This window comes from Triturus cristatus, chromosome 4_1 (assembly GCF_964204655.1).
Source record: "Triturus cristatus chromosome 4_1, aTriCri1.1, whole genome shotgun sequence".
NCBI classification, from domain to species: domain Eukaryota; kingdom Metazoa; phylum Chordata; class Amphibia; order Caudata; family Salamandridae; genus Triturus; species Triturus cristatus.
In genome coordinates, this window is record NC_140585.1 from 1,093,109,035 (window position 1) to 1,093,129,979 (window position 20,945).

At 46.9% G+C, this 20,945-nt stretch overlaps 1 protein-coding gene across 3 annotated transcripts in view; it reads left to right on the top strand.

Moving 5' to 3' along the window:
• LOC146856067 (uncharacterized) overlaps window positions 1-20,945 on the top strand; it is a 171,379-nt gene that overhangs the window by 64,011 nt on the left and 86,423 nt on the right. For all 3 annotated transcript variants that reach the window (XM_085654079.1, XM_085654080.1, XM_085654083.1), the window contains exon 2: window positions 16,476-16,605. In XM_085654079.1, coding sequence (XP_085510205.1) covers window positions 16,565-16,605 — 41 coding nt within the window. In that variant the 5' untranslated portion in view covers window positions 16,476-16,564. The remainder of the gene's footprint in view (window positions 1-16,475; window positions 16,606-20,945) is intronic.

Sequence of the window (20,945 nt, forward strand, 5' to 3'; positions counted from 1 at the left end):
TGCCTTTTATTTATTTATGTTTTAAAAAACCCAAACTTAAATAAAAAGCATTGTCATTTACAATGCCAATAGCTCAAACTCGTATAAATGCGAGACCTATTGCATTGCAAATGCTTGTTGTATGAAGGAATCAGGAGGTGGGAGGCTAGCCTTGAAATCGGTAGTCTCCCGCCTAAATCGGGAGGATTGGCATGTATGGGTCAGGTGACCCTGCCAATAAAAGGTCAGGTGACCCTGCCAATAGAAAAGCCCATGTGCACATGCTTGTGGTTGGTTTAGTAACTCTACCCACAGCGTCTGTGTCACTCATTTACTAGTGGGCAACATTACATTGGCGACGAGGGGTTCTGACCCCGTGCTGTTTCGACTAGGAGGTCACTCATGTGATTGAGGAGGAGATCGGGGCCTGCAAAGTCATGTATGCCAGTGCAAAGAGTGAACCTTTCTTTGCTGGGGGAGGAAACAGAGACATCCCGTGCTCCCCGTAACAACTGCCATGAGGGAGCAGTGCAATCAAGGGACACCGGGACCCGCTAGGTATTAGAGCGCAGCAAGAAGAGCAGCCTGGCTGGTGACAAGGTACCCGTCTGGCTTATGCTGGAGTTATCGGAGCAGCCCAACAACCTTTGCACAAGCAGTAGATCGTAAGTGGGTGGCAGTAAGCCTGCAAGTCATGCAGGGCTAGGAAACATTACCGGCCTGTGTAGGAGATGGTCCTCTAGCCCCCCATTTCTCCTCAGGCAGACATTTCGGCACAGAATAAGCTGCCCTGCCACCCCTGAGCAAGGCCGAAAAACCAGCAAGTGAAACGCATGCTGGCAGAGGAGAAGAGCGTGGAGCACTGCTTCAGCAAAGCTGCTGCAGTCCATGTAAGCTGACTGAACTCCAAGTAAGGCAGCCCAGACAAAGCTGACCGACGCTGCACAGTATAAGCCAGCCCAGCTGTTCAGTAGAATAGAAACTATCCTCCCCCACAACCTCGCCTCTGCTTCACACACCGGTTTCTTACCACGCAGTGCATGGAGGCGAGTGATACATTGGTTGCTGCCTGCTGCACCTGGGAGGGGCCAAGCTGTCAGGCCCTATGTTATTGAGGACCTGCCTGCAAGTGTAAACGGCTGCCTTTAGGCCCAGTGGGCTGTGTCTGTTCTTGCGAAGCTGCAGTGACCGCTCTACGAGGCGTGGGACAGCTGGCGTGCAAATGCCAGCGGTGAGGAAGAGGGTGACCACAGCGCCACCAAATGGTGGTTTGCTACATCACACCCAGCAATAGTGAGCTGTGTGAAGCAGCCCTGACAGGGCTAAGACTTTAACAAGCATTTACAATGCAATGGTCTCAGCATTATTAAAGTTAGAGGTATTGGCATTGCTCATGGCATTATTTTTGTTTATGTTTTTGTTTTTAAAACATTTCAAGTAACAGCATTGTTATTTACAATGTCAATAGCTTAATCTCACTCAAATGCGAGACCTATTGCATTTGCACCCACACACAGAGCCACACACACAAAGCCACACACACACACAGAGCCACCCACACAGAGCCACCTACACAGAGCTATTCACATAGAGCAACCCACACACAAATAGAGCCACCCACACAGAGCCACCTACACACACACAGAGTTACCCACACACAGACAGAGCCACCCACGCATAGAGCCACCTACAAAAAAAGCCACCCACACAGAGCCAAACACACAGAGGCACACACACACATAGAGCCTCCCACACACAAAGTCGGTCGCTCTGGCCGTGAGGCCGCCCTCCTCCACGTAAAGATTGCCATTGGCCACAGGTTTCCAAGGGAAGGGGAGGGTGAGGTAGGCTGTAAGAACAGAGCGCGAGAACAGTTTTGAGGAGCCGAGAACCGGAAATATCTTGTATTTTAATGCCGCTTGCACTGTGCTTACAGCATAGTCACATAATGGGCGCTCGGTGTCGCATTTCTTAAGCTTCTGAACCTTTGGGTAAAATTCAGTCCACGCCAAACTCTGCAGCGCACCCGTAGCTCACTAGCTGGAGCGCTTGTTTACCTTCTTCGTTTCCCCTCCTCCCCCTGGAGACTCGGCTCGGCATCTGTGCAATGGGACTCCCTCTCAGCTGTGAAGAGCCCGAGCAGAGAACAAAGGAGGCTGCGGGAATTGGGAGCCGAGGCTGCATTCCGCCCCATCGCGCCTGCCTTCCTCCCCGGCTCACTTAATCTCCCCGTGCCTGAATGTGTAATGTAAATACGGTGCTATGTAAAGTGCTCCAATACCTTCGGGTCGAGTTCGCGCTATATAAATATGCAAAAAAAAAAAAAAAAGCCGACACCAAGACTGAAACACGGTCCTCCGAGCGCAAAGTCGGACGCTCTGGCCGTGAGGCCGCCCTCCTCCACGTAAAGATTGCCATTGGCCATGGGTTTCCAAGGGAAGGGGAGGGTGAGGTAGGCTGTAAGAACAGAGCACAAGAACAGTTTTGAGGAGCCGAGAACCGAAAATATGTTGTATTTTAATGCCGCTTGCACTGTGCTTACAGCATAGTCACATAATGGGCGCTCGGTGTCGCATTTCTTAAGCTTCTGAACCTTTGGGTAAAATTCAGTCCACGCCAAACTCTGCAGTGCACCCGTAGCTCACTAGCTAGGGCGCTTGTTTACCTTCTTCGTTTCCCCTCCTCCCCCTGGAGACTCGGCTCGGCATCTGTGCAATGGGACTCCCTCTCAGCTGTGAAGAGCCCGAGCAGAGAACAAAGGAGGCTGTGGGAATTGGGAGCCGAGGCTGCATTCCGCCCCATCGCGCCTGCCTTCCTCCCCGGCTCATATAAAATAAACACGAGAACGTCCCTGTAAAAAAAAAAAAATACAAACACGCCCACCAATGTAAAAGGGGCGGGGCTTAAAAAAGAGAAAGAAGCGAAAAAACACGCCCCCGAATCCGAAAAAGACGGGGCTTGTTTCGACAGACAAAGCTCTTCTCCAATGGCTGACCTGCATTTAAGAGGCCAGCCAATGGAGAAGAGGGGCGGGTTCAAGCCCCACTACTGAAAAACATTAAATCTCGCAAGCGAGACTGCGCAAGTGCAGCCTTCGCTAACCGAGACCTAAAAAGGGCCATGGTGCCTTGTCGCCTGGCATGAGTAATGAGCCTGTAGTGCCCCCAGTCACCTTATATCGATCCCCACAGCAGTGGGAGTAGCCTCCCTTCTTGTGCCCCAGGTTGCAGCAGTTAGGCACACCACAAGCAAAGATGAGGCCAGAATAGCATTCCACTCCTCCTGGTGGCCACCTGCCACCACTGCAGGAAGAAGAAAAACTGTTTTGCCTTCCACGCCGCTTTTAAAAAACCTGCAATGCCCTGCAATCTCCCCCTGAACAGTAAAACGCGCACCATGTGAGACGCGCGTGCAGAGATGCATGCCCCTGGGGGTCCTCTGATGACACCGCATGCTGCCAGATAGGGCCTGACATTGCAGAAATGAAAAAAGGACAAAAACTGCTTACCTGCTCCGGGGAAGAGTCTAGTAGGCATCAGATTGATTGAAAAGAAAACTCAGAATGAAAAGGGAAAGGTGATGTAAGGGCAGGATCACAGTGAGTGCCAGGATCTGCTACAAACACGCCGCCATAGGAACTCTGCCACAATCAGGCACCAGTACAGAGACAAAAGGGATTAGCATAGCCCCACCATTGCACGAAGGGACACTCGCTCACCAAGGAACACACTATAAAAGAAAGAAAAAGACTGACAGACTGGCACATGTCCTAGTGAGTCACTCCCTCAGAGAGGAATATTTTACTCTCAAACACAAACTACTTGCAGCCACATTCCCCCGCACAAAACTGTCCAAGAGAGCATTCCACGGCCTCTGGAGGTGAACGGCCGTCCCCTCATGCTGCCTCCACAAGGGAGGAGGAATTAACTGTCTCTCTCTGTGGTAAGGGAGGAGAGCATCGCACGTCCCCTGGTGGTAAGATGCCACCACTGCAAGTGAGAAGATGCAGGACTACCGAGATCCAGCTAAGTACCCCCCAAAGACAAGAGGGGAGGAAAGGCCTAGCGTGGCCCAAATGCAGGAATGACATCACACATACCCTAACTGCATCAGCACTGCCAAGCAGTGGGCTTAAGACTGTACAGGGAGTGTTCTCTCCCACACTGGCCTAAGACTGAGTCGATCACAGACCAATTACAGTTATGAGGAGAGTCGCACGTTCCCTAGTTGCAAGCTGCCACCACTTCAAATGAAAGGAGACCCTTGTCTCCCACTGCGATTCTGAGTTGCACCCGGAATACCTTATCCAGGAGAAGAAAGGTATGGAAGTGGCTGCAGTCCTGATCCATCAAAGCCAACCTACCTTCACTGCCGTCCATAAAATGGATGATGCACCGTTGAGAAGACACCCAGCCCTACCAACAAGACAGGACCTGTGATTGGTCCAAGACGAGAAAAGACTCGCAGTCTTGCAGACAGGACGGAGCTGGCAGGAGGTCCCAGTGAGAAAACACGATGAAATGTGGCATGAGGCTACCTCGCACAAACTGAAGAGCTGAATATGTGTGATGCGTGGCAGGATGCTACGCCGCAAGCAAGAGTTATCAAAGAGAGAAAAGCGTGTGACCAAACCTGTCACACTGAAGGACGGGATGACCACAGATATGCAAGAAGGCAAGATCAGAGGCTAAAGAGACAGAGGACTCGTGCCACTACCAGAGAGTGCACCCACAGACACAAGCCAACCACTGAGATGGAGCGACGTCCCTGGCAATAGCTCAGTGGGAGAACGAAAGCCACCTCCAAGCACTAACCGCATCGCTGCCCCACGCTTCCCAGTGTGACCGTCAGTTCCCAAGTGCTGGCTGCTTGGTGAAAGATAGCATACCTGCTAGCAACCACACATGCCGGAAGGAGAAGAACCGCACCAGCAAATACACTGAGCTATGTAGCTGCGAAGTCTCTCCAGTCACCCTCACTCCATGCAAGTCATCAGCAAATGTCATCCAGGTCGTCTACTGGCAAACACACCATCATTGCCATGTGCATCACCCAAAACAAGGAGGGAGCATCTCATCACCAGGGTGGACCCTTAAGCTTGCAAACATCCAGAGACCAATGAGCCTGGCACCATGAGAGACCAATTGTGTAGAGACCAGCTGATAGCCCATTGCACCTGGGTACTGTTGGCAAGCACACCGACCGTGAATCATCCACCCTTGCAGTTGCATGAATGACTTGGCCGTAGTTTCTGTCGGTGATCCTGCAGTGGCCCCCAAGCGTCCCACAAGCAGCCCTGCACAGTCCGCATGGGCACTTGGCGAACCATCGGAACGAGCCTTCTGGAATCCTCTCATGAGAGATGGTCTGGAAGCTGCTGTACCAACAAGGTACAGGAAGCACCAGGGCATCAGAGGAAGACATCCCAAGCATCATCAACAGTATTCCAGTCCTCACAAGGCTTGCCTTCACGGAGTCAAGACACCTCAAGAGTAAACTCCACAGCGGACTTCACCAATGCCCTTGATACACCAAGTTTGAACTGTTTACACCAACCACATCACTGCAAGACCAATCAATAATGCGTGAGTGGACATTCACCAAACTGACATGCAGGTAAAAAATCCATCTGCACAGTGTTCGTTCTCAGTACTAGCTGGTTAAACCATGGACGCATGCAGAGATGCCCGGGTGCTCCCAACTGCACCAGTCCAATGTTGTCCTGTGGACACAGCCTCCCAAGGCTGAGAGACCTAGTGGTGTTTTTTCTATGTTTTGTTTTATTCCCACTGATTGGACTTGTTTTTGTTTTCAATAAAGTTTGGGAGGAATGTAGTGTCCTGCTGGACACATTCTAGTGTCCCAGCATGGACTAGTTTACCAGCTACTCTCTTGAGGGCTGGCCTTGACATTCAACTCACACCCATCCAACACAGGCATCATCGGTGAGATGAATCTGACAATAAAAGAGCCGGTGTGTACATACTCGTGGCCAGTTTAGTAACTACCCACAGTGTCTGTGTCACTCATTTACTAGTATGTGGGCTTAGGGCCCACAACATTACAGTAACCAGGATTTGTAGATTCCAGTGCAGTGAACTAAGAAAATAACTATTGTATTTTGAGGGGAAAAATGGGGGAAAGTGCTGTACAAAAAAACATTTTTTTGAGTGAAAATGTTATCAACAAAAGGTTTGCTCTGTGCTAGCACCAACATCTTCCCAGCTTTCAAGAACAAGCAGAGTTGTAGCAAACAATATTTTTTAAATGCAGTTTTTGCATTTTTCTAAGAGGTAGTCAATTTTCCCTATGTTTCGTTGTTTCAGCCTGCTTTCAGTGTGTGGTGGAAACAATTGTGAAACCTATGGAGATCCCAGAATGCAATACATTTCTGAAAAGTAGACAAAATTCTGGATTCAGAATGGGGTCATTTGTGTAGATCCCTCAAGGTTTTCACAAACAAACTAACAGTGGAACAGAAAAAAGAATGACAACGAGTTGGAAAAATTAGTTTGTAGCAAATTGTTTATCTGTAACATCTTGTCACAATAGGCGATTTACACAAAAGCAATGTACCATTACTTTGAACAGACCCTACTGGTTGCGGAAATGCATAGGGTTTGTAGGCTCTCCAAAAACACACAATATCCAGTGCCACCAACTGCACTTAACAATCATTTCTATTTGTGTACCAACTAGACAGGAATTCATGTGTTAAAGTATAAAGATTGAAAATTGGTATGAAGGAAACCTATGGGTTTTTGAAATGTACACAAGATAGTGAATTTAGGAACAGTGGTTCAGAGTTTGAAGCTACCCATACTATCATGTGATTGAGTGGGCAGTTTGCAAAATGTCTTCTTTCTTGCACGTTGGATTACATTTGAAAGCCACAAATGCAGAGAAATCCAGTTGATAATAATAGATCTAATATTCTGTTCTCAGACATGTCACAGATCTACTATTCTGTGCTCCAACAGTCTCCCGATAAAAACGGTACCCCACTTGTGTGGCTAGGCATAGTGCCCGCAAGACAAAATGGGACCTGGAGACCTAACATTTCAGCCAGCAAAATCAATGTTTTTTTTTTTTACAATGTGAGAAGCTGCAGATTTTGGGTCTTAGTTTAGCTGCCACTCCGGGAAATCTACCATATCCAGACATTCTAAAACTAGACAGCCGGGGGAGTCCAGGGTGGTGTGGCCTGTGCAGTTCTCATGATGTTTTCTTTCCTAGAAGCCTTTGCAAACCTCACAGTTTGGCTAAAAACAAATAGTTTCACATTTCTGTGAGGGAAAGTTCTTGAGTCTGCAGGTGTCCACAAATTTACTGCTACCCAGCATTCCCATATATCTCCTGATATACATGGTATTTCATTTGTGTGAGTAGGCAATACAAAAGGTCACATAACAACATGGAGAGACATAGGCAATAGTGGTAGTTGTAATAATTGGGCCTGGGCTTGGTCGCCACCTAGGGAACCATACCAAGCCCAGACATTTCTGAAAAATAGACAACCAGGGCAGTCCAGGGTGATGTGCTTAACGTGGGACCCACAATGCGCTGCTAGCTTCAGACTTTGCCTAAATTCACGTGTTTTACTTGCATTTCTGTGACGTTCCATTGACCCTAGTTTGATCAGTTTCTGCTGCGGGTACAAGGCCCACCCACACAATTGGGGTAGCGTTTTTAGCGGGGGAAAGTTGGGTAGTAATAATGTTTTGGATCGCTGCAGATTCTGGAAATTTATGTCACAGTAATGCAAGCAAAATGCAGGACTTCAGATAAAGTTGGAGGCATACCACCATGGATTCAAAAATGTCTCAGCTTAGTAGGTTTCCCTGGGTGGCGGCTAACTTAACCCCAAAAAAGGCAGCCATTGATCATGGCAAGTGGGATGACACTGGGCTTTAGCCACATCCTGCTGGTTCATATGTAAGAACGATACACACAAGAATTGAGATTTCATCTCACTTGCCATTGGAATGGGAATACTTTAGTCCGCAGAAAGGCTATTGAGTCTTTAAAGGTGAGAGTGGGGCCTGATGACAGGGTGGGGCAGACTTTTATGGAAAAAATATTCCTGGCATCCAGTGGGCTTTTTTCCCTCCCCTGTGGGGCTAATTGAGGCAAACAGCCTTGCTGCCCCCCCCAGGGGACAGAAAGACTGGTTTGTTCCATTTTGTCTGGGGGTATGGCATAATGCCAGGGTGGCACACCCACACTCCTTTCTTTTGCCCAAAAGTAAAATCCTGGCCCATGCAGCATTAGCCATCAAGTCAATAAAAGCAGATGGTGCTCCTGGCTCAAGTGGCATCCCGACCGCAGTATCCAAATGGGCCCCGTCCTGATGGGCCTCAGTAACGGTGCCTGTATTCCAGGAGTATTTATCGGTGGCAGCCATTCCTGAAACATGGAGGGGCTCACTTTTGGTCCCTGTTCATAAGAAAGGCTCACGATCGTGCCCAGGAAACTATCAACTGATTGCGCTTCTCGGCACTGAAGGGCAGTGTTATGCTAGCATATTAAACCAGGAGCTCCAACCATGGGCGGAGAAAAGGAAGCTGATCCCCCTGACTTAAACCGACTTTCAGTTAAGGGCAAGGCCCTTTGCGCTTGGTTCATTGATTTTCAAACACCATACAACAGTGTATCACAACCTAAACTCTGGGCAAATCTTAACACCTTAGGCATCCCTCAAAATGTATTAAAAGCTATCATTACCCATTAGTCTGACACCTTTGTAAAGATAAGAGTCAGCGCAAGATGGATTACTATGGGCAAAATCTGGACAAACAAAGGCCAGAAGCAATGCTGCATACTGGCAACTCTCTAATTTAAACTGTAGCTAGCTGACCTCCCAGACCACCTGGCACAAGTGAGGGCATTTCCATCTAAATTGGCCGGTCTCAAAATTCGAACCCTCCAGCAGGCTGATTTTTTTTAGAGCCAGCGGCGACTGGCCTCCAGAGGCTTTTTAATGCGCTAACTGCCTACTGCAAGGCCAATCATTTAAATGTGAACGTAATGAAAACAAAGGTAATGATAATCTCCTGCAAACTAGTAAAAAGTGGGATATGGTCCATCGAGGGGAAGGTGATTGAGGTGGTGGACACTTACAAATATCTGGGGGTTTGGCTGGACCACAGAGGCCATTTGGCAACACACATCAACATTCAACAGGGAGGAGCAAACTCCTTAGAATGGGCTTCCGTAAAGTGCAAAAACCAATGAAAAATCCAGTTCTATCTCCTCTTCTGAAGGTAATAGAATGCAAACTCCTCCCCACCATTGCCTATGGGTCATTGGCATACAGAGTTAAAATGGCAAATTGGCTGGACAGAGCACAGTCTTCTTGCTACCGAAGAGTATTTTTGCCTCCAAATTGTACACCACATGCTCAAATCCGACAAGAGTTTGGGCTAGCCTCGCAGCACTTGATATTAAAAGCCAAGTTCCTAGTCTATAGCCTGAAAGCCAAGTAGGCGAAGGTCCACACGTTAAAAAGCATTATTTGGGAACTGATAAGTAACCTGGCAACAAATTAGCACAAGTACCTAAAGCACGCCTTTGAGGCCCTGGAAGCACGTGCAATCTGGACAAGAGGTCTGCCGGTGCCCATGGTGGCTAAACTGCTGATTAAACAAGCTAGGCTAATATTGATGGATCTTGATGTACAAGCTGTGAAGAAATTGGGACACAGAGGGTTAGCCTCTATATTGTATGAGCCAGGGTCCCTTCCATCCTATCTTTCTTTGCTCCTCAAATGGACTATAAAACATCTGCTAATGGGCTTGCACTTCGGATTAGTTATTTTGAAGTCCTATTAGTATGGCCAAAGGAACCTGGATGACAAGAACAGACAATGTCCCCTCTGTGTGAAGGGAGAGGAATTACTGACTGTATGTGTTATGAGCTGCTCCTGCTAAGGAAGCTTTTGCTTCGACCAGTCTGGCTCATTTTAAATGTCCTGATCGCCGGGGTGCCATGGAAGCATGTCTGCGGGGTGAATCCGCACAGCTACCTGCCCGCTTTGTGAAATTCATGAAAGCGGCAGTTGCTTTACTTGACTCTCAGCAAGCCCCCCAGACTGCCCCCATGCCGAATTTCATACTCTCACAATGACTAACGGCTCAGTGTCCATTTGGCCTATACACTGTAACTGAAGGGGAGCCTTTTCGTTTGTGTTGGAGCAACCCGGTCACTATTGATGTCCTGTCAATGCATTTGATTGTCTGAAAAGTTTCAGCACTCCGTCCATCATCTCCTTGTGTTGAGCTAATGAGCTGGGGTGGCAAAGTGAGCTAAAGAACGATGATGGATTCAACCCAGATCTGTTACTGGGGGTTAGTGTCTGAAAAGTTTTAGCGCTCCATCCATCATCTCCTTGTGTTTGCTTTGTTCACCCTAAGTTGGCAGGGTATGTCCAGACGTGGGTCCCTTGCTCACTTTGCCACTAGATTCAAGCTAGCCTGGCTGATGAGGTGTGTTACCCTGAAACCGGTCCCTGGATGCTTCTTTCCATCCTGGCTTGGCAGTTCGGACTGGCCTGTTCGCATGAGGAACAGGGTCAAGATTGATTTGCATGTAGGTTGGTCTGAACTGAGGTGGCGAAGTGAGCTAAAGAAGAGACACACTACTGATGCCTAATACTAAAGTATCAGATATAAACTTTGGAGTTTTTTTATTGGGAATCAATAAAGAGTTGAATAATTGACCAGCCGGGTCGGAGTTATAGCCGGCAGAGAGGTGTGCGAACACTTTATACAGAGAATCGAACAGCCCTGAAGAAGTCGAGGGGTAATCCCCAACGACAAAACACATGTTGGCTGGCTGGATGTTCCTTTTTTTTAATAAAACACAAAGAAAGCACCATAAGAGACAATACTCATTGCTTGTTCTTTGCTTTACATCTATGATGAACACTCATTGAACACTGAAGCGTGTGCATAGGATAAGCTATTATTTACATGACGGGCCTTGTGGTCCTACACTATTGGGGGTTCTAGGGTGTTTTTCCCTCACCTTTTGCACCGCATGATAATTTGAATCAATATATGCTACACTAACTTGACAGGCGCCGATTTTCCTGTGCAACCAACACCCCACAATATCAATACCGGGTCAAGACTGATTTGCATATGGCTGGGTACGAACCAGGGTGGCCAAGTGAGCTAAAGAACAATGATGGGTTCAACCTAGATCTGTGACTAGGGGTGAGTGTCTGAAAAGTTTCAGCACTCCGTCCATCATCTCCTTGTGTTTGCTTTGTTTGCTCTAATTTGGCAGGGAATGATAGACGTGGGCCCTTTGCTCACTTTGCCACTGGATTCAAGCTAGCCTGGCTGATGAGGGGTGTTACCCCGAAACCGGTACCAGGATGCTTTTTTCCGGTCCAGGGAAGACCTGGCTTGGCAGTTCATGCTGGACTGTTCCCATGAGGAACAGGGTCAAGACTGATTTGCATATGGCTGGGTCTGAAATGGGATAGTGAGGTGAGCTAAAGAACGATGATGGACTCTTCTGGGGTGGGTGTGTCTTGATGCAGGTTATAACGTCCCATCGTTGTGTTTGTTTGTTTTGGCAAAATTTAGGTGTCTAGTGGGCTTCCTGCCCCCAGGGGGCAAACCGCCTCTCTGCCCCCAGGGTGTAAAAAAAGACTGGATTGCCCTTTTTGGGGAGGTGGTATGGCCCTTTGCAAGAGTGGAACATCCACACCCTTTTTTTTGCCTCACCCCTTTGTTTTTTTCCTTTTTATTTTACCTGGTGTCTAGTGTGCTTTCTGTTTCGGGGGAGGGGGAGATTTTGGGCAAATCCTAGGGGGAAAGAGCAGAAGCACTGTTCAGCCCTTTCTATGATGAGGACTTGACTCTGCTTCATTTTCTGCCCCACTCCCTTTTTTTAAAGTTTAGCCCTAGTATCTAGTGAACTTTCTGCCCCCATAGGGCGGGGGGTGAAAGACTATATAATGCCTTTTATTTAGGGTTGGGTCATGGCCTTGTGCTTGGTAGGTAGCCCCCACCCCTTAGTTTTTTTATTGTTTTTATCAATCCCTGGTGTCTAGTGGGCTTTCTACGTTTGCCCCCCTCCCAAGGAAGCAGAAAGACTTCAGTTCCTTTTTGGGGATGAGGGCGTGGACCTGTACATTTTAAGCCACCTTCTCCCTTTTTTTATTATATATTTATTTATTTTATCACTGGTGTTGAGTGGGCTTTCTCCTGGTCTTGCGTGATGGTGGGTAGAAAGATTGTAGTGTAGTGCCTTTTTTGGTGCAGGGACATGTGCCTGTGCATGGTTGACCTCCCCAACCCTTTATTTCAATTTATTTGATTTATCCCCGTTGTCTAGTGGGCTTTTGCTCTCTAGAGACTCAAACTCCCAATGGATGGGAGGGTGGGTGATGAAAGACTGCAGTGCATTTTTCTGGGAGGGGGCATGCCTTGTGCTTGGTGTCTCCACCCTTTTTTTTCCAATCCATGGCATGTTGTGAGCTTTCTGCCACCCATGGGGGGGGGGGGCAGAATTCAGTAGTAACTGCCATCCGCACCCCGGGGGGGGGAAAGAAATACTAATGCTTTTGGGGGGGGGGCTTAGGGAGCGCCCAGGCCCTTGCCCAAGGGGCTGCTCTCCCAGTCAAAAATCTCTGGTGTCTAAAGAAAGCGCTAGGCAATCCCATGCTATTGTGATCGCCTGGTGCTTTACAGGGAAATGGAGGTGTAATCTGAAAGCTCAGTTTCTCAGCTTTCAAATGACCCTCAGGGCAGGGGGGAAGGGACAGTATTCTGGGCTGGGGGGCAGTTTTCAGGGGCCAGGGAGGGGGAGGGTTCTGGAGTAGGTTTTAGGGCAGTGAGCTGAATTTAAGAGTTCAGGGCAGGGGTTAGTGGCAGTTTTCAGGGCTGGGTGTGGTTTTCAGGGTGGTGGTGTGGTGCTTGGGTCGGGGTAGTGTCTGTTAACTATAGGGGTCGGTACGTGGTTGGCGTAGTTGATAAGCCTTGGGCGGGTAAATAACAATGCAGGTGGGCCGAAATTTAGGGCTCAGGGCAAGTGGGCTGTGGTAAGATCTTTACCACACATATACCTTTACCAATCATGCCTTTGTAAAGCATAACTGCTGAGGTTTCAGATTGCTATGTGTGACATTTTTAAAATTTCTGTGTAATTATGAGTGACATTTCAACAACTGTGAGTGACACTTTCTCATGAGCAAAATGAAGCAATGAAGATGAGGGAAACATAAATATCAGAAATTACACCCATTTGATCAACGAAAAACTCTTAGATCTTAAAATTGCTGGAAAGCACCAGAAAGTGAAGGGCACACACATAGCTAGGGATCACAACCCGGTCGCAGACTATAATTTATTTCAAAAAGACACATTGAGCAGTTTAATAAAAATCAATTTGCTGATTACAGCACGGTGCTCTTAGCCACCCGCTATTATTAACCTGAGGCTTACAGTAAGTTGCATGGCTAGTCTTAGCAATTAACATTACAATACATGAGGCAAAATTAGGGGGGCAGGGCAAGCCCCAGGATAAAAGGCTGACTGAGGTACACAGAGCCTAGCTATGTGGGCTGTATTATTTCAAAAAGACACTTTGAGACACTGAGCAGTAATAATCTTAAAGCTGAGTGTACGACCGTCCTGACCGGGGTCCGGTGTGTCGCCAGCACTATAACCTAAGATTACTTGTTCCAATGTGTGTCATGCAGCAGGCTGTAAGACTAGTCTAAAAAAAGTATGACACAGAATTGTTTACTTTAAGACATACCAGCTATTCAGCAGAACTATGTCCAACCACCACTAGCCCGGGCCAATAACCTGCGCTACCGGATGGAATGGCCTCTTTAGTACAGTTTGAGCACGCCCAGGTAGCTCCTATCTTTGCCTGAACCAGCTGGGGTGTCTGTTGCTTTGCTAGAGAACATGTGTGTGTCCCCAAACTGCTTGCTTCTGCCCACTAGATACCACTCCTTCCTAGCTGTCCTAGCTGCAGCTGCCTAGGACCCACACGGTTTGCGTGGCTCTTTGTAAACTTGCCTTGCCCCCTTGCACCAGCCCCTGGCTAGACTCAAAGACTCACTGTGGTTGCACTGTAGTGCTGCTATTCATCTCATGCACAGATAGATCAATAAATTGGTATACACTGTACAGCTTCAATTAGTAATATAATAGTTAAATGTCTCTATATGTGGAGCATAGGAGAGCATTGGAAGCAAACTAGAAAGACACACAAGCAGGATATTCAGACTAAATTGATTTAGATGCAGTGGCGTCACTAGGGTTGGTGTCACCCGGTGCGGGTAACTCAGGGTGTCACCCCCTCACGACTTACCGCCAATACCACCACCAATACCACCAATACTACCACCACCAATACCACCACCACCAATACCACCACCAATACCACCCCTACCACCAATACCATCAACACCACCACCACGAATACCAATGCCACCACCACCAATACCACCACGAATACCACCAATACCACCATCACCACTAATACCACCAACACCACCACCAATAACACCAATGCCACCACCACCAAAACCACCACCAATACCACCAGCACCAATACCACCACCACCATGAATAACAATACCACTACCAATACCGCCACCACCAATAAAAATACCACCGCCAATACCACCACCACCAATACCACCAATGCCACCACTATTAACACCACCAATACTATGACCACTACCATCAATACCACCACCACCAATACCACCACCACCAATATCAACATTTGTTTGCGCTTTAGTATAAAGTGAGGCAGAGAGTTATAATGGAGAGAGGGTTGCATTTTCAGACATGTTCCAACATCTTGGCTATTGTATTTGGTTGATAGGTTGTCTGTTTATAATCCTATATGGAAAGTGCTATGTGTCTTGTGGATTTATCAGAAGAGTGCTCCAATCATGTGACAGCAAGCTTGCATGGCATGTGGCGCAAAAGTGTAAGACTGATGGAGTCAGACTTGTGGATATGTACCATCATCCACTAACCTGAGCTGTTTGTTATCATCTATGTGGAAAGAGCAAGGCCTCCTTCTCAATTCACACTTGTCATAAATGTGTTTTTCCTTGCCAGGACTAGAGACATCTGGATTACAGCATTATATTTTGTGAGTATTGCCATAGTTTTAGGTGGATGAAGGTAGGGCCAATGATGCAAAGGGTCCAGTGAATGGTGCAGAGAGCTTGGAAAGATCCTAATGTGGGCATAAGCAGCCAGTGGAGAGCCTGCAGAAATTATCCGGGTTGAAATTTAGGAGTATAAGTAGGAGTTGAAAGGCAGCTTCATTTTGGATTTACCACACAGTGTGTACACAAATTTCATTCTGTGGTTAATTGTTAATCTATGAAATAGTTCTCAACTGTGAGGGATGGGGTACAGTTTCTTTTATAAGCTGAAACGGGCCTATTGCGGTTATTGATGTAGCTAAGGTGGTGAGATCAAAGTTTATCTCGCGGTGACCACACAAGGTTTATTTGCTATTACAATGAAGTGGCCTCGCATGGTGTGAATCCAGTCCACTCTGCGCATGAGCAGAGATCAGCTGAGGCAAGTTCGCCACTTTTATGTTCAAAAGGAAAGATCATCTAGTTTGAGGACAGTTTAGTTTGTTGAACCAGATGTTTGAGCGCACTAGCGCAGAAACACATGGAATCGCCCCCCACCCACCGCCCTGCACTGAATAGGAAATAGGCCACTCACCTGCTGAGTTGGTGGTGGCATGTGTTTCCATGCTTTTACTCCATCTGCCCTAACCTCGCACTTGTGCACTTCGTAGCTATGGGATGCATTTCCTTAGTATAAACCCCATTCCAAGATTGTTAGCGATTTATGTGTCAGGCATTTAGGAAAAAAAGCATTGGCAAAGTCAATATCGAGGCCTTTTCGAGCAGAAATATATTGGGGTTTGACAGTGCTACTTTCATGCTTGTACAACAGCTTTTATTTTATACTTGTATTTAGCATATATATTCTCGTTTCCCACCAATCTCTTCTTATTAACTCTTCTATTAGGTGCCTGCGTGTTCCAACTACTTTTCACGCTCAGTTCAGTATGCGGAACAGAATCCCAGATTTTTCACACCTAGTTCGTCCATCTTCCCTTACTCAGTTTCTCCCCTCAAGATTTAGTTCAACCGCCAGATCCTCTTTTGCTTCTTCTGGCTTGCCTTTAAATGTAAATATGGTCATTTTAATACAAGATCCCATTTCTTTTCTAGTGGTCGGTCCCTAGCCATATTCTCAGGTCAGCAATGCATTCCAATTTTTGCTGATCCCCGCTGATACTCCATGCACCCAATAACGTTTTCACTGTTTCTCACTACTCGCTCCAAATAACTTGGCCCCTTAATTCTTCCTTTCTGTTGCGCTTCTAGCCTTCAGTCTTCACAAAATCATTTCCATTGTGTTTTTTTTTGTTGCTAATCGCTACCTTCACTTTAATATTTGTGCCGTTTATGTGTTTTTCAGCTGTATAGGAGTCTAATGAAATGTAACTGCTTGAGGCCTCAGCCCCGAGCCTCGTTGCGACCCGTCCGTCTTGCACCAACAGGCAGGAAATGGTAACGCGCCCCCTGGATTCCTCTGCGCAGTGCCACAGGTGAGGAGACCGGGCGGGCTCAGTGTGGCCGTGAGGGAGGAGGGGGGAGGGAGAGATGGAAAAGTAACAGAACTGGAGAGTCTGGAAAAAGGAATGCTGCCGTGGGGCCACCGGGTGTGTTTCAAACTGAAGTATATCTTTATCACAATATGACGTTGAAGAAGAAAGGCATTTATAATATTTGCAATAAAATGTCTTTTCTCTTAACTGCTGTTCAAGCCTGTAAGAATCTGGTCACAGTATAATCCTACCCTAGCGAGAGCTTTGAAGCTGCCTTGGTGGCATCCAGCGAGCTATAAGTTCCCAGAAAACAAACCATAACCCAGAACACATGGTGCGCCTCTGCAGATCAACCACCCGCAGAAGCAAAGCTCAGCCTCTGCACAAGTAACACCCCTCACCCAGATATGTGGTACAGTATCACACACTGGCAGACAGGGGGTGGGGGGGGGGGCGGGGGACTACCTCTCGGTCGGACGGCCCACGGCCGTTAGCCTTGCTTGGAATTTATTTTTAATTTGGAAATGGAATAAAAATTAAATGGCAGTGTGGCGACCACCTGAGACCTCCGAGTCCTCACCTCCGGCTCCTAGTCGTCCCTCGTGAGTCACGCGCACTTGGGGCCATCCACAACATCGCCGACTGCACCCAGGCCCCTCTAGTGACGGCGTGACATCAGGCGCGCAGACGCGGCGGAGGAGGAGACAGTGCGCACTGCGCACAGGCGGCACCTCCTCCTGCTGAAGCTGAATAGAAGGTAAACCGTTTAGGTTAGGTTGCGCGCGTCGCGTCCACGGTCCTCATTGCGTTTCGGTTTTGGAATCTGTGTGTTTACTTTCAATAAAATTTTGCGCGGACGGTGCAGTGCACCACAGACACACCGACCGGACCGGCCCTTTGGTGTCACCCCCGTGAGGGTGTCACCCGGTGCGGTCCGCACCCCCCTAGTGACGCCACTGTTTAGATGTTTAACTGTAGTCCTCAATTCAAATACATGTCACCATGATATACAGGTGAGCAGTTATAAATGCACTTCATTGGGTGTATACTACAAAAGAAGATAACTTTAAAAAGATCAGTTTCAAATTGACAAATCTGGTATGCTGTAAAATAGCTGCAGCCAGATAAACAAAAGCCACTCCAAAAGGAATTTACAACAGCATTAGCAGGAGGCGGGAACTGAAAAGGCAGGAATGTGCTCTGTGCTCACATCTGGTAGAAAGTGTCCTGCTATCACACCAGGCTGTAAACTGAAAGACAACACTAAAGTCATAATAAATTAATGGCAAACACACTGGCTTGAAGGGACCTACTTTGTGTGTGGATGTGCTCCATGTGAAAGAGCAAATTGGACTCACTGAAAGTGAAGTTAGCCAGCTGCTGAAGTTGGCGGACCCTTTGCCTGATGCTGTATGCGGTAGTGTGCTGAAGCAAAAGGTGACTGGCACAACAACTGACCAATGAATGAATTGCACTGCTGAAAGCCTCTTCAAGTAGTATAATATCCATATACATTTACTAAAATCAAAAGGTCTTGGCTAATGCCAGACCTAATGAAAGCAAACATGTGCTCTGCTGTACAAGTCTTAGAAAAGTTGCAAAAACTGCGCGCCAGTATTGGAATAGGTTTGTGCAGGTACACAGAGGCCAAATAAACGAGAAAATACATACATCATGACCGAAGTGTACAATATATAAACAGCATCCACATCAGTGCTTTAAATGGGCCGGTACTCACCGGTACTGAGTACCGGCACATCCGAATTTTTTTGCCGTCAGTACTGGCACTTCTCTGTAGCCAGGGAGAGTACCGGTACCCGGATCCACAGCACGGCAGGTTAAGTTTCTCCTCCAGGGCAGATTCCGCTATGCTTCGGAGGAGCATGTAATTATGTGTAATGGGTTAATCTGTTTTATTGCCATAAACGCATTTCTCGTGTGTTTTGACATGTGCTGCAACTGGTACAGAAGCCATTAGGTACGATCATATATTGCTCTTCGCCCCGCTCCTAGCCCCGCACACTTGCCACGCCCACTTGATACGCCTCCATTATAATGAGTACCTACACTTATTTTTTCCCATTTAAAGCACTGATCCACATATATACCCAAACAAAATGTTGGTGAATCTGGTTAAAGATTCAAGTAGGAAGGTGTGATTGGGATACAAACAAACCCATGGTATAGTTATACTTACAACAAACAGAAAAAAACCTTCAACTTTGCTAGTAAAACCACAATTTAATTTAACATTTGAGAGAATGGAAAGGAGAAAGGAGAAATTTTTCAGAATAAAAAAGTTTATACAAATTGTTACATATGTAAGCAAGCATCTGTGAAAAAAGACAAACAATTTAGATTTATCTCTTTCTTCACCTTGCAACTGCTGAACAGAATCTCTGCCACAGGTAACAGCGAATACACTGATTCATGAATGTAGGAGACTGAAATCTCAAGACGACAAGCGATTTTCTCTTTTGCACTGATTCATATTTTATACTGGATCAACTAAGACTCAACTTGAATTTACAGTTGTTCCGGAAATACTTGCGAACTATCTGTTCAGAATGTAATTCAGGATCCAACTTTCCTTCCCTTCAATTTTCATTTTAAGGTTACTCTCTTGTCGCATTGTGCTAGATTTTGTAAGGTACACTGGTGCCTCTGTAGTTGCTTCTACGCTTTATACACTGTGTAAATAAATACATCTTCTCAGAGTGATTGGTCAGTGAGCTCCATTTGTTTGTGTTTGTTTTATTCCGCTTCCGACCTCAGGTAAATAAATCGAGCGAAGCAGCATGGAAAAACCATAGCATACGCACACGTACATCTGCAGTCTATGGCCAGCCTCATTTGTAAAAGCAGATCATCAAAGCTCAGAGGCGGAGAAAGCTATATGTGCTTAGGACTGATTGCAGCAGCATTGTTTCAAGAGTAAGACTCAACCATCATTAAATATGTACACAGGGCCAGCTTTAGCGCTGGTGACGCACGGTGCGACAATCATTTTTGACACCCCCACACACCATGACCACCTCCTTGGTTTCTCTCACTACCACCTGACAAAAGTGCCCCTCAACTCTCCAATTATAGGTTATTGCTAAATACAGCGCCTCCAACCCCCCATCCACCCCCCTTCACCCCCACGAGGTCAGCACCCCTTCCACAGGTCAGCGCCCAGGGCGGCCACACCGGTTGCACTGCCCTAAAGTGGGCCCTGTTATATACAGAGCGGTGGCCTTGACACAAACACCTGTTAAAGGCCTTATGGTATAACACCCAAATTACTGACAACAATTTCACACCCATCATAGATCAGTTGTCACTCACTCCCGGGAGCACTCTCACACCCTTCACAGAGTCCCAGTCGTACAGTAGTAGAAGCAATCTTACACCAATCACGTGTTAGCAGTCTCGCACAAGAAACAGCACTCCCTCATTCATCAGAGTGGAAGCAACACATTTGTTGCAGTCTTATACTACTGAGTATACTATAACAGCCATATCACACCGCTTACAGGCTAGCAGCAGTAAATCACATAGGCCTGGCTGATAGCCGAAAGCGCCTCACCACTGATTGGTGATTTTGTATGCCATCGCAGTTGGGAGAGTGGCGCGAATGCAAATAAACACATGGATGAGCATGCAAGGATGAGTGACAGGGTGCATGTATGATGAGTGATTGAGTGCACGGACACAGGGATGAGCTACTGAATAGGTGGAGGAATCCAGACATCTTTAGGAATGACCCATACCTATTGCGCTTGCTTGATCTGTATGTAGGATGCTATGTACTAAAGCCGATGTAACCAAAGTGTGCCTAATACAACTTCGACTCAGGTTCGATTGTTGGTTGCTTATCCAGTACATATCTCTGGTGCTAGTAAAGTCCTGTTTACCTCAGTATTACACGGGACTGCAAGCAGGGACATCTTAAGAATTTTGGGGGCCCTGGGCCCAACTAATTTTAGGGGCCCCTGTTCAGAACAGCTTTAAATTTATGATTCAATTTCAGCTCTTTCATACCCTCTTTAGCCAGGTTGCTGGTCGTGCTCAGGCCCTCTGTTCCAAATTCTAAATGTATTTACATCTAACTTTCAAGGATAGTGGATGTTGTAACAGAGCAGCATCTCACTAATTTTACTGCAGATAATTTCTGTGACATCCTCCCATTTCTCATATGTGAGGTCTTGTTTTGATCTAAAAGGAACTTTTTTATGGAAGTTGCATGAAACAAACACATTTTTCTGCAAAACGCCAGTAATAGACTTTCGCACATCAATCACATAAAACTTAAATTAAAGAAAACCGGTATTAAAAACAGTATGTTTAAGAATTAT